General features: G+C 57.4%; 1 protein-coding gene across 1 annotated transcript in view; it reads left to right on the top strand.

Annotated features, from left to right (window-relative positions):
• Positions 1-10285: 10285 nt before the first annotated feature.
• The window catches only part of RUNX3 (RUNX family transcription factor 3), a 41759-nt gene continuing 37864 nt past the window's right edge, over positions 10286-14180 (top strand). The window contains exons 1-2 of the mRNA XM_064471316.1: positions 10286-11015; positions 11985-12141. Coding sequence (XP_064327386.1) covers positions 10755-11015; positions 11985-12141 — 418 coding nt within the window. The 5' untranslated portion in view covers positions 10286-10754. The remainder of the gene's footprint in view (positions 11016-11984; positions 12142-14180) is intronic.

Genomic DNA, 14180 nt, shown 5'->3' with positions numbered 1-14180 from the left:
AACCTTCCTTCCCTCTGCAGCTAATAGGGGCCTCTAAGTGGCAAAGCCTTTCAGACCCGAGTTTACTCCGTGTTAGTGTTGTGCGTTTGCTTTAGTGCCTCGAGCCGGGCACAACGCTCCACTTCACTTGGTTTTTCCCGAAATATCACGTTTCTGCTCCCTGTTAGCTTTGCTTTCACCAAGCGTGGCAGCCCTGTGATCACAAGCAGGCGCTTGACCAGCTCTTGGAAGCCCAGGGGCTGCTGAAATCCATCACTGCTTGCTTTCTTGTGTCGATTTGGAGACGTTGGGTCTGTTGTAGGAAGGGCTGAGTTTGGGTTGGGATTATGCAGAGGTTTCGTGGTGGAGCGGGTGCTGGTGGGACCTTGGTGTGCATCAGGGTGTTGTTGGGAGCCAGAGCTGGGCAGTTCAGTCCAGAATCCTCCATCCTGCAGCTCTCCCCATCATCTTCCTCCCTCAGGTGGAAGTCAGTGGGATAATAGATGCAAATGAGATAGCTCCGGATCAGGCCCTCTTTGGTTAACTCTATCAAGGCCAAACTGTGCTAGCTGGCACCACCAACACACATTATTCTCCTGTTGGTTGCCGGAGCTCATTCCTGCTGTGATGCCAAAGTTCATCTTCATTTACTTATTCATTTACTTATTAATTTACATATTATTAAAATGCAAAGCCATTGCTCATACTTACTAGAAATATGTGCCTCTCCAGTCTCCAGGGTTTGTTTTTCCCAGGTAGCCCCAGCTGGAGGGGACGTTATCCTTGAGAAATGTGGCTCTACATGATGTGGTTGGATCTGGCTGAGCAGAAGACAAATGGGGTCGGTTAATGGTGATGAAGGCATCCCACAAAAAAAAAAAAATTGAACCTGTGATGGTGGGAGGGACTGGGACCCACAGAGTCAAAGCTTTGGGTCTGTGGTGGGAAAAGCAGGTCACCTGCGATGCTGGCTCCCAACATCTCCCTCCCAGCTGCACCGAGAGCTGGACCCCCTTCACAGGAGGGGTTGAATCCCACTGGGGTTCCTCCTGCGCTGCCTGGAAAGGCGGCACACGCTTAGTGTAGGAGGTGGATTAGCCAAGCCCTTAAGGTGGTATCTTTTAGTTGTTTCAAACCTCTGTCTACCTTGACAGCCAGCAGACACCAGTTAACCCAATGCCCTGCAAAAACCATTGCTTGGGTGGTCGGCCTCACCATCCCACCCCGATTTGGAGGAGGTGAAATATCCCTCATCATGTCCAATAAGAGCAGGGGCACTGGGGTACGCTCCTGAGGTGGGGAATTCATGATCTCTCTCCCCAAACTTTCACCAGAGACATCCCACCCCCCATCCTCGACCACCTCTGCGGTTCCACTGCTGCCGTTCAGCAGGCGAGCAAAGCCAACCCTCACCTCTGGGAGATGAAAAGACCCCAATCCTGCCAAAACCCAACCCACTTGAATCCCACTGACACCAGTGGAAGCAGGGAGCGCTTGCTGGAGGCAGGATGGGTTCGTCCCTGTTGTGTCTTGCGATGCCAAGAATGCAAATGCAAGCCTGCCAAGGCTCGCGGGGCTTTCCTCGGGTTAGCGTCACATCTAGGGGGGCTGGCTGAAATCGGGGGCTCCTTGCTGCCGGAGGTGGGATGCACACGTGGTGCCGGCTCCGTGTTGCGTGGCAGGGTATGGTGCGGGGGGTTTGCTGCGGCCAAGGGGTGGGAGATGGGGGAACCGAAGCACTTGCCGGGAAGGCCCTGTGGGGTGCATTCGGGGTCCTTGAGGACGGCTGCGGCAGGGCTGCGGATTGAACCCAGACACCTCGCTATCCCTTGCCAATGCGTTCTCCTGGGGCCCGCGCTTCCTGCCAGCAAGGGCCTGCTGCTTGGTTGGAGGAGAAAATGTAAAAACATTCTCGAAAACCACCAGTTTTGGAGGGTCAGGCAGGCGCGGAGCAGCTCAGACCCCAGGACACGGCTGAGGTTGCATTTCGCAGATAAGATCCCCTCTCTCCCCACAGACCTGGCTGCTCGTGCGAGACCGAAAGCCGCTACCGTTTTGTCTGGGCAAGTTCTCCATTTCTCTCGTCTCCAGCCCCAACCTGCTGTTGAACCGCTCCAACTTCCCGGGCTGCTGTCTGGGCTGGGGCGAGGAGCCTGCTCGTGGTGTCAGCCAGCTGACCCAGGCAGACAGGCCCCTCCTGCTTACATATGAACTTTTATAAGAAACTTCTGCAAAAAAACCAATGAGCTCATGCTGATGAGCGCGGGACGGGGGTATGATGGAGGCGAGCCGGCGCGGTTCCCTTTCCAAGCTGCTGGAGATGGATGTGGAGCAACCAGTGACTTAACAGCGGTCCCTAAATAACATCGCATTTGATTTGTCAGAGTTCATAGCCAGAAACCAGAAAAGTACCTTCTATGTCGGTTTTAACCTGTGACTAATTCCTCCAAGTCGGGGATTTGGTCTGTGCCTAAAGGGATGCACAAGTGCTGGGTGAATTCGCAGGCTAAACTCTTTTGGGGGCTTGTCTTCTGGAGCTACTCTACAACCACCAGACTTATTCGTGGGGGATGTCGGGGAAATTCATGCTAATGAGAGTCTTTACGGAAGGGCAAATATGAGAGCAAATGTTTGCACCGGAAAAAATAATCCGAGGAAGGAGCAGAAGCAATGCAACCCAGAGCCCATCTAGTCAAAGTGGCCAACCACAGCCCTGCTGTGAAATAGCATCACTCAGAGTTATTCACAGAAGTGAAAGCAGTGAATGATTGCAAAAAGCAAATGAACCTGGAAAAAAATGGTGTGGGCCTGCAGGACAATTTGCAACTGGAACCAGATGCTGGTTTTCTCAGAATTACTTTGCTATAGGCGAGTCATTGATGGCAGAGTTTGAGGTTGTTCCGTGTCGCTGCTGGAGGATCTTCACCGTTTCTCCTGTGGGTTGCCACGAAGTCTGGCGGAATTGGCAGAAATCAGGGATTGATCACATAGGGATGATAAACACCTCGCACAAGAAGAGCTGGTTCTTGCCCAGGACCTAATTTTTTGTGGAAAATGTCCAATGCATCGCATTGACAGAAATGTTTGGGGTGCAGTCATGGCACTAGCATTGCAAAAGGGCTGTCAGCCAGCCTAAACCTCGTCTGTATCTTCTGCCTTGAGCTATAAGGTAGCTAATGAGCTGTGCGTGCCGGTGATTTCATGGGCAAGCTGCTTGAGGAGCAACCTGAGCGACCTGGGGTGATGACTGACTGCAGAGATGCAGGATCTGCCCGCGAGGCTGAGCAGGCAGCTGCCCGCAGGCGACCTGGGCGCTGCCAGCCTTTTGCTCGTGCTCCAACCAAGCAGCATCGCAATGGGCTGGAGAAACGCACTGCCAGCCTCCGCTGGGCGCCGTTGCTGCAGTTATCGGTCCCGTTCTTCCCATCCCTGACCTCTGCCTTTAAATATCAGTTTTGGGGGCTTTTCCAAACCTTTCTCTTGCTGGAGAACAACCATCAGCCACCCTCTGCTGGCACCACTCTGCAAAGCTCATCTGCCTGCAGACAGGTGGGGAAAACCCTTGCATGGATGAAAGCTGGTGGATTAGGCACATTTATAAACCACACATTTATAAAGCACCTCCTGTGATCTGCCTCCCTCCCAGCCCGCCGGCTCTGCCTCCGTCAGGGCTCAGCCCAGGCAAGAGGAATGGGGTAACCACCGCAGGGGGAAGATGGGGAAAGCACTGGGGCTGAGGCAGGAAGGGAGGAGATGCCTGTGCTGGTGTCACCGCTGGCCGCTGCAGCGTGCTGGTGGCTCTCCCGGCGAGGTGTCGCAGGCTGAGGTTTGGGGGGAGAAACTCTCCACTTCCAGCAAGAGAGTATTCCAGGAAGGGCTTTGGAAATTTAGCAAAGCTGCTGTGAGGCATCTCTGCTGCCCTGTGGTCAGCCAATGTGAGGTGGCACGACCCCCGCCATCCTCTTCAGGGCATGATGCATGATGCACAAGGCCACCGTGGAAAGCACATCTGTGGGCTGCCTGGTTAAAGGGGTGTCTGTGTCTCTGAAATAGTGGGGCACCCTCGGGGTGACCAGGCTGGGTTCCCTTTGCAATGCTGATGTCCTACAGGGAAGTTAAACAGATATAGCTTGTTTGCACTTGCCTGTAAAGCTGCTTTTGCTGAGATGTGACCCTAAGATGCTCTATCAGACCTGAACCAAAAGGGAAATTGGAGTTCCCTGTCTGACGCCAGCACCCGTTGCAGGCAGCCACCAGCCCCCTCCTGCCCTCCTGGTGCGGGGTGAGCACCCACTTCTGTCCCACATCCAAGGGGTATTTGCAGACATCGCAGCCCTGAAGCAGCTAAACCTTTGGCCGAGGTTTGCTTAGAGCCAGGTGCTCTTCTCAGGGAGGTAGGTAAGTGTGCAGGAACGTGAGCCGTTCCCAAGGTTCACTTTCTCTCTCTTCACGTTTGACTTCCCCTAAGGGATCGTGTGGCAGCTGGAGCCCAGCACAGCCTTGCTTCACCCCACCAGGGCTCGAGCACCTACCCCAGCCGCTGTTTCGGTGCGTGGATGCAAGACCCTTCCCTGCAGACTCCCTGCTGCCCCACAAGCCTCAGCATAACATGGGAGCACTGAGCCCCCGTTTGCTAGCCAGCATCACCCCAACATTTTGGGCCAGGCTGTAGGGAACAGCAATGAAAAATGCTCTTTAGGAAACCCCACAGCACATTCAGCTGCTGTACGAGGACAGGAGGTCAATTTTCCCACCCCACCAGGGACGGGGACAAGCGATGGGGCAGTTTTGCCAACGCACAGCTATTTTTCTGAGGCAACAAACAGCTTTCTGCAGCCTTTGCATGTTGCAATAGTGCTTTGCTCAGCACGTGCAGGAGGATTTCCCTGTGCCCCGGCCCTCGGCGCTCTGCCCGGGAGCCCTTCCGTGACAGCAACTCCTCCGAGCACCTCTCCTTGCAATTAGAAATCATGTTGTGTTTTTCTGCATCCATCCCGTTGTACTTTTCTCGTCGTCATGTGCCTTTCAGTTCCTCTTTCCACCATCCAGACGTTCCCCTTTTTCTTTCCTTTGGAATTTTTTTTATTTCTCCCCCTGTCGCGTTTTGGGTTTTGAAGGGCTCGGCACCGCCCTGGGCTCTGGCGGCACGGCCGCGGGACGGACGCTGCCCGGGGCCCCGGAGCTCAGTCCCTTCCCTCGTGGTTTTGGCTGTGCCAGGCTCCCGGGGCGTGGGGGAAGGTCAGTCCAGGGGTCCCAGGAGTCCCATGAAACACTCACCATGACTTCAACCATCTGCCTTCCAACATGGGGAATGGGCACATTGGGGATGTCTCCATGCAAGAAAAGTCCTCAGTCCCCATCGGGTCTGGCATGAGGCATCACCCCCCGCTAAACTCCTCCAAAACCCCCGAAGAGAGAGGAACTCCCATGAACTTAAATAGCTCTGAACAAAGCCCGATGTTTCCAGTTGTGCTATCCACCTTTGGGCATTTTTGGAGGAGATGGGATGTCCTTAGGTGCTCCATAACCTTTGCATGAATAGTTCCTTTTCTCTGCATAAGCACATTCTTAAAGGAGCATTGGGCTTTCATTCTCCACTTACTTCAACCGTCGCACTTCTCTGTTCACTTGTTTAAATCAAGCATAAAGCTCTAACTGTTCTTTGAATATTTATGACTAGTTTTTATCTCATGCCATGCATACAAAACATACTTGATTTCTTTCCTAAAAGTTTTTTCAAGTGCAAAGTTTTAAAAACATGTGGCTTTTATTGCAGGCAGGAATGAATAACAGCATTCCACCAGTAACCACATTAAATGGAACAGTAATATTCATATGCGTAAGGGCAAAAGCTGCCTTGTTTCCTATTTGCAGTTGAACTCTGAAATTAATTAAGAACTAAAAGGATCTGACAGTCATTAGGATCTTTTAAAAAGGAGTGGAAGTGGCAGATGGGACCCACGCTCCAAAAAGCTCGGCCACGCTATCAATAGCACAGAGGATGTGAGCCCTGAACATGCTCCTCATTGTCGGGCCGTTGCGGGGACAGGAGAATCGCGGTCCCGAACAATGAAGAATGGCACTTTCGTGACTTCAGAACCACAGGATTCACGTCAATCGCACTCGTGCTCCTAAGTCACTTCGCAGCTTTTGAAAACCCCGTCTCATCCCGTCTGCGCTGCACACGCCCGGGTATTTGTGCTACGCCTGGAGCGCAGGGTGCCCGCCAAAGGCTGGTGCCGGGGGAGCGGCGGGTCCCGGCTCCCCTCGCGCGCTGTTTAGGGAGACGATAAATCCCCTGATGACAGCGGCATCGCTCCTGGTTCACCCCGGTGCGTGCGCTTGGGGCTCACTGCTCTGGTCCCCGAGTGGCCGAGGATGCGTGCGTGGGTGCACGCATGTGTGGAGTGTCTCCCTGGGGATGCTGATTGAAATGAGGACCAGTAATTGAATGTGCTGGTTAAAAATGGGGAGAACTGGGAGGACAGGCAAGCCCCAAAGCTGTAGGGAGAGTCAGCAATAGCTTCTCTGGACGTGGCCATTTCTAGTCCTTCAAATGATGGTGAATGAAACCTGGTTGCAGGCAACTGGGTGGGAATCTCAGGGAATCCCAGGGGACAGCATTTCATGCCAGCATCCAAAACTCTTGCTAAAGTCTTCCTCCTCCTCCTCCTCTTGCTGTCCCAAGCAAGGATCCTGGATACCAGGTGCCAGGGCCACCTACACAGACAGCAAGGTGAATTTGGGCAGCCGTGGCTCCCATGGGGTTAATGGATGTCCCAGCTCGGGATTTGATGTCAGGCTGCAGCCCTGGCGCTGGAAGCGGGTGCTGAGAAGGGTTTCCCCCTCCACGGGTATCGCCCAGCCCCGGGGCACAGCGGCCGCAGAGCAGAGCCCGGCCCGGTGCAGCTCTGCTGGAGTCATCAACAGGCCGGTCTCGCAGCTGGTCCCTCGCCCAAGCGCAGGCTTCCCCCAGATTTATGTCTGGGGCAGCCACTGCTTTTTCTTCCCCCCCTCCAGTTCCCCCTTATTTCTTCCCCTGAGCCCCACAGCTTCCTCCCGCAGGAACCTCTGCCTGCAGCGCCTGTAATTGCCCCGTGGGAGCCCGTTTTAGCGGTGACACTCAGGGGTTAAAAACTGTCACCATCCTGCACCCCATTGGACCCAGCATCTGTTGTTTGATTTATGAATGAATAGCACGCTCCCTCCCTGCATGCTGCTCTCAGATCCCCTTCCCTTAACTACAAAATAGATCCAGACACCCGCATGGCCCTACCCAGTGCCGTGCTCCTGAGAGGTCTGAGGCAGAGTTTGCGATGAATTTTTAATAGAAAACTTCCTATAAGCCTCTGCGCTCGCTTCCTTGCTGTCTAAACAAGTGGGTCTGCTGCTAAATAGCAGCTCAAATGAATTAAAAACTGCAGAGGAGCCTGTAAGGGAAGTAATTCCAGCGAGTAATGATTTAAAGCGCCGCTGACCTCCCTGCGATGTGAACAGTAGCTTTTAAGTATTTGAAAAGAGGCCCATGCAAATCCTGGGTCTTATACTCTATTAACCTCCTCTGGAGTGCAGGGAGGGTGGCGGAGGAATAATCCCCACATGTTGATGTCTCCTGGTTTGAGGAGGACCAGAGCAGTGGGAGATTTTCCCCCTGGTCAGGACTCTGAATCCTGCCGTGCTGAAAAGGATCATTCGAATGAACGATAATTCCCGTGAGAGCTCAGGGATCGCCGGTGCCGTGGCTCCCCATAGCTCTGGGATGGCTTTGCTCACTTGGACACCTCTTTGCAGAAGAAGCCGCTGGGTTGCTTTGCTGGGCTCTGTGCCTCTGGGGGTCACCAGCTGATTTGGGGTTGAGGGGAGCCCAGCTGGCCGCTGCCCTGCCACTTGGGTCTCATTTTCTATTGCTGCAAGTCGTCAGCTGGCTTTGCCCCGGTGCAGCAAAGCGCAGGGCCACGTAGCGGGTTATGGGGGTGAGTCTGCACCCCCTTGCCCTCAAGTGCAGAACAAGCCAGGGTGAGAGGGCAGAGGGTGCCGAGAGCTTTTGGGGAAGGAGCAGGACATGGTACCCCGCACACCTGGAAATACCCACCCTCGGTGACTGTCTGGGGGTGTTTTTGGGAGGCCGTTGTGTGTTACCTTGAGGACACCGAGGTGATGTCATCAGGTGCCTTTTCTAACAGGTTGCTGCCAGTATGAGAAAGGGGCTGGTGCAATGGGTGGCTGGCGGGGCTGTGAGCGGGCACTGAGGGGACAGAGCAAAGAAACCAGGAGAGGCAGGAGCTGGGAAGCTGGAAAGGAGTATCGTGCTGCAGGGGAGCAGCTCTGCCCTGCTGGGGCCGCCTGAAATCACCCGATGGGGGTTTGCAGGAGGGGATGCGCAGCCCCGGGGGGGCTCTACCTGCAGCTGGGGGGGACACCTGCCCAGCAGAGCTCTGGGGCTGCAGCTCCGGGGGAGGGGTTGGCCAGGAAACACCCCCAGGGCTGTGCAGGGGAGTGGCTGGGGCAAAGGCAGGGTAGCCCCAAGTGGGGGTCAGCAGGCTTGGGGGAAGGTCAGCGGGCCTGAGGAGGGGTCAGTGGCCCGGGGGTGGTGGTAAGTGGACGGGGGGAGGGGGTCAGCGGGCTGGTGAGGGGATGTCAGCCAGCTGGGGGGGGGAGTCAGCGGCCCGGGGGGTGGGCGGCTGGGGGTGTGTGTGTCAGCGGCCCGGAGGGGAGGTCAGCAGGCGGGGGGGGGTCATCGGCCCCGTCCGCCCCGTCGCGCCCGCCCCGTCGCGGAGCCGCCACGGCGGAGCCTCGGCGCCAACTCGCGGCCGCGCGGCCGCACTGCAGCGCATGCGCCGTGTGCCCCCCCGCGCCCCCCGGCAGGTACCGGGGCGGGGGGTACCGGGATGGGGACGTGCCGAGCCCCGTCCCCCCCGCCCCGGGGACAAACCCCGGCGTGGGGCCGCGGCAGCGCGGCCCGGCAGGTCCTCCCGCCCCCCCCGGGGTTTGTGCGCGTCCCCCCCGCTGCCGAACGGGGGGCGAAAAATAGAACTAAACACGGCGGCCGCTTTCACCTAAAAAGGGCAGAATTTCAGCGCCGGTAACTGCGGGAGACGGCCCGACACGCGGGGCTGGCGGCCGCCCCCCCGGACCCCGCCGCCGCCCCGGGCCGGCCCGGCTCGGAGCTGCCCCCGGTACCGGCTCGACGGACCCGGCCGTGCCCCCCGCGGGAGCCGGCACCGCCACCCGCGCTGCCCCGGCCGCTAACGGGGCGCTGCAGCGAGGCAACCTCCGCTCCCCCTCGTTAAAAAAAAAAATACCTTTTTTTTTTTTTTTTCACGTGTTTTGGACAAACACGGGGTTTCTCTGGGTCCTGCGAGCAGCGGGATGCGGAGCCCGGCCCGGGCTCGCCTCTCCGGCGCTGCGGCTTGTGGAGGAAAAGGTTTCATTAGATTGTAGAAAGAGTTCGGGAAAAGGAGAAATTTAAATTTTTTGTGTGTTGGGTTTTTTTGTTTGTTTGTTCTTTTAAGGAAAAATTGCGTTTCACCCCGCGCAGCGCAGAACCGGGACCGGTGCGGCCCGGCCGGCTCCGCTCCGACGGGACGTCCCGGTTCCTGAACACCACGGGCTCAGCCGGAGCTCGGCCCCGCCGGGGAAGAGCCGGCCACGGCGGGCAAAGAAACCTCTGCCTGGCTCCCGGTCCTGCCCCCCGCCCGCCCCGCGGTTCGGTGTTTCCGCGGCCGGGGCTCCGCGGGCAGCCGCGGAACGGAGCGAACCGCCGCCTTCGTTGTGTTCCCGCAGAACCGGTGGCTTCGCCACGATTTTTTTCTCGCCAACGATTCCGGCCGGAGCCACCGGCCCCTGCCCGCAGCCGCAGCCCCGGGGGAGCTGCCGGGGACGCCGGAGATCGAGGCGGTTTTCAGTGTTTTTGGAGGAGGGGAGGCAGAAGGCGGAGGCGGGGGGAGCAGCGGTTTTCAGCGCGGGCCGTGGGGGCAGCCGCCGCCGTCGGGGATGCGTGTGCCGGCAGCCCGCGGCCGCGGTTCCCGCCCTGTCCCGCCACGGCCGAGCCACGGGAAGCGGCGGGGGACGTGCTGTACCCCCAGCCGCTCTTCGCGGCGGCGGCTCTGGCCCCAAACCGGTCCCATCGCGCCCCAAAACCCTCCGCCGGCGGCGGCGGCGAGAAGCCACCGGAGCCCCGACGTGTGCCCGCCCCGCCGGGCCGGGGAGGGGGCGTGGCATTCCGCGGCCACGCCTGTTTTTAAGTAGAAACCACGCCCCCTTCGCCCCGCAGGAGACGGGTGGTGGGCGGGGAGCAAGACCCCGCGGTCCCCCCGCCATTGGCGCGGCGCCCCGTCCGTCAGGGCGCGTCCCGCCTCCCCCCGGGGCCGGCAGTAAATACGGTACCGGGCGGCGCGGCTGACACTTGGGAGCTGGTTTCGGGGCCGCCCGGCGGAGGGGACCCGCCTGCAGCCGAGGGCACCCGGCCGCGACGTGGCTCTGCCGGGGTTCCGAGCCGCCTTTCCCCGGGCGGGGCAGACGGGACAGCAGCGAAACCCCCGGCAACGGACCCCGGAACCGGGTGGGAGCGGATACCCCGCACCGTTCACCCCGCGCCGCCCCGCCGAGGACGGCGATCTGCCGGGACGGAGCGAGGCAGCGCGGGGCCCGGCCGCCGCTGCCCCCGCCGCGCCCCGCCACCGAGCCCCGCCGCAGCCGAGCGGTGGGCGCCGGGCCCCGCCGGGTCCCTCCTTGTCCCCCCCGGCCGCGGCGGCTCCCTGACGCCCGCCGTTGTGATGCGTATTCCCGTAGACCCGAGCACCAGCAGGCGCTTCACACCCCCCTCCACGGCCTTCCCCTGCGGTAAGATGGGCGAGAACAGCGGGGCGCTGGGGGCCCCCGCACCGGGCGCCCGGGCTCGCCCCGAGGTCCGCTCCGTCGTGGATGTACTGGCCGACCACGCCGGCGAACTGGTGCGCACCGACAGCCCCAACTTCTTGTGCTCGGTACTGCCGTCCCACTGGAGGTGCAACAAGACGCTGCCCGTCGCCTTCAAGGTAAGCCGAGAGCCCCGGGACGGCGGAGGGGGGTGGGTGGGGGGGTGGGGACTGGGAGCCCCGATGGGTCGGGGGGCACCGGCTGGGCTTCGGGCTTGCCCTCCGCCCAGACCCGCTCGCCTCTTTTCCTCCACCCCTTTCGCTTTAACTCGCCCCTGACATCACCTTCAAGAGAGCCCGGTTTATTATTTTTAATCAAGTCTCCGCATTGCCCCGCGGTCACAGCATCTTAGATATTCCGTACAGTTAGGAGCTCTCAGGCGACTTTGAAGTTTAATGAGAGTGGAGGTTAATTACCTTCCTGGGAGAGGGAGAGAGAGCCAGGGAAGGGAAGATCTAATCTGCAAGAAGAAAGCGAAGAGCTGAAGCACCAGCGCCGGGTTGCGCTGCCCGGGCTCCCCGCGGCCTCCCGGCTCCGCTCCCGCGGGATGGGGCGACCCGACGGGGCACCCCCGGGCCGGGCATCTCCGCTGCGCCCCCGGGGCGAGCAAAGCCCAGAGCTCGGCGCGGGGAGGGGCTGGGGGGAGCCCGGCGGGGGTGTCTGCAAACCGGGGTTCCCCCGGCCGTCCCGGGGCTCCCGGACGGGGGGGGGACCCCTCTTCTCTGCCAGCTGGGCCGGGCGCGGGGCCCCGAAAGCGGCCCCTCCGCGCTCGGCAGCGTTTTTATATTTTTTAATTTATTTATTCCCCACCCCCCCAAATCAAATAAAAGCGCAGTTCGCTCTCGGGGCTACCCCCGCTCCCCGCCCCGTGGAAACTCCCCGCTCCTTTTAACCCCTTTTTAATCTCATTTTCCCCTTCCCCCTCCGATTTTCCAGCCTTTCTCGGGGGCTCCGATTGCTTTTGGTTTTGCTTTGGTTTTGCAGAGTGTTAGCGGTGGGGGAGGCAAGGCCGGGGACCGTAGGGCAGGTTAGGTCCGACCGCAGTGAATTTTAGTCTTAAAAAAAAAAATCCTCTCGTCCTGCCCTAGGTCGTAGCCCTCGGAGATGTCCCCGATGGGACGGTGGTCACGGTGATGGCAGGGAACGACGAAAACTACTCGGCAGAGCTCCGCAACGCCTCCGCCGTGATGAAAAACCAAGTAGCGAGATTTAACGACCTCAGATTTGTTGGGAGAAGCGGCAGGGGTAGGTACCAGCTGGGAAATGGTTGGCCTTTTTATTCCCCCCCCTTTTATTTTTTTTAAGAGATAGGATTAAAAAATTTTATTTATTTTATTTATTTTATTTATTTTATTTATTTTATTTATTTTATTTATTTTATTTATTTTATTTATTTTATTTTTAACGGTGTATTTCTCGCGGGCCGGTGGTTTTGTTGCTGCGGGCTGGGTTTGTGGCACAGGGAGGAACCCACCAGCCCCAAAGCGGTTCCCGAGCGGGCGATGGGAAGGATGCAGAAGGGATGCGGGAGCGGCTCTGCACTGTTCGTCCCGGGGGTTCTCCTCTGCTCAGATTTCGGTGCAGGGAGGGGGAAAAAAAAAACCCAAACCAAACCTCATTGTAAAACCTCCGCGGTGAGTGAAGCACCCCCTGCCCAAACCCTCCCGAATTCCTCCCACGGGCGAGGCAAGGGGGGGGGCGCGGTGCGGCCCCGCCGCAGGTGGATGCGCTCAGGGGCAATAACCCGCCTGGCAGCTCGGGGTTGGTTGTTTGGGTTTTTTTTGGTTTGTTTTGTTTATTTTTTTTAAGTGGTGAAAATCAAGTGGTTAAAGTAAAATAATAACGCGGTGCTCGGCATGAAGGGCTGCGCGGGTCGGGGTGCGGAAAGGCTGGTTCCAAGGGCAGCGGTGGGCGCAGGGCAGAGCCGGGGTGCTCTGGGGGGAAGGTCCCCTCGGCGTCTCCACGCTCGTTGCATGGTAAAACGGGACGGAAATTTTACTTTCTGGCCGCAGAGGTGAGCTCTGGCATTTAGCCGTAAACGGATCACCCTGCTGGGTTGGCCTTTTTTTTTTCTTTTCTTCAAAACAAACCTTCAAGGAAATCGGGCTGTGCCATCCGAGGGGAGAGAAATCAAACCCCTGAAAACCCGGCGCGCCAGCGGGTGCCGGGGCAGAGCCCTGCCTGCCCTCCCCTCCCGCCCCAACCCCTTGCACCTGAATTCCAGAGAGTATCCATAGAATTTCGGCATCTCATCACCAACAGACACAGCGGGTCGAAGCACTTAATCGTTCATTTAAACAAAAATAATAACCCCGTATTTTAACGGCCACATGGCAGCGTTTTCTCAAAGGCTTCCAATGCCTACACACAATGTCAGATATATTTTTGACTTCTACATTAATTAAAAGCAGTGCTGTTAGGAATTATTTGCATGTAATAACTGTTTACTTGTTCCTCTTTATGAAACTTGAATAGTTTACATTCTTTCATACATTTCCTTTTTCCTGCTGGCTCCTTCTCCATGTTGCAGTTTCTTTAAAACTCTCCACTTAACTGGTTGCAGGTTGATGGATGGAAAATGTTTTTCTTTTATGAATTAAGCTTTCATTTCTGTAATCAATTATTCTCTTAGGCTCTTTTTGGTTTGTTGGTTGTGTGGTTGGGTTTTTTTTTCATCCTCCTTACACAAATTTCCAAACTGAATGCAACCCAATCGCAGCTTGACTCTTGAATTCATTATTAATGTTCCTCCTCTGTAGTCCCAGGCTCTGAATTAACAGTAGTTTACAGCTGCAGAAAGCACTTGGGTGAACACTCGCCTTCCTCGGGCAGAGTCCTGGCAAATACTCATTACAGCAGTGGAAACACCTCCACTGCCTCTAACAGGCTCCAGAGCGAGGAGCGTAACTCAAGTGCTGATTTTTATTTTGTTTTAAAGTCTATTCTTGTGGGATGAGGCTTTGTAATGCTTGCAGGGAAATAACCCCATCGGGGCTCTCTGGGGCTGGCGTGAGGGTGGCACAGTGGGCTTTTCTAGTGGCATGAAGCGTGTGCTTAATTCCTCATGTACGGCCGTGCTTTCCCGGCAAGGGGCTCTTTCAGACCTGTTTAGTGTGAAAAATCGTTTCTATCGAATTTTTATTCTGGGTGTTGCACTTGCTTTCCCTTGTTTGGCTTATTCTCTGAAAGCCCGGTGCTGGTTTCTTTTATTCTGGCAGAGATTTGGATTCGCTGCAAAACCGTCGGAGCAGAGCTCTGCGTGTCCGTGTAAACGTTTGTGTAAA

The sequence above is a fragment of the Phalacrocorax carbo genome, chromosome 22, assembly GCF_963921805.1.
Source record: "Phalacrocorax carbo chromosome 22, bPhaCar2.1, whole genome shotgun sequence".
NCBI lineage: Eukaryota > Metazoa > Chordata > Aves > Suliformes > Phalacrocoracidae > Phalacrocorax > Phalacrocorax carbo.
This window is presented reverse-complemented; position numbering and strand designations above follow the sequence as displayed.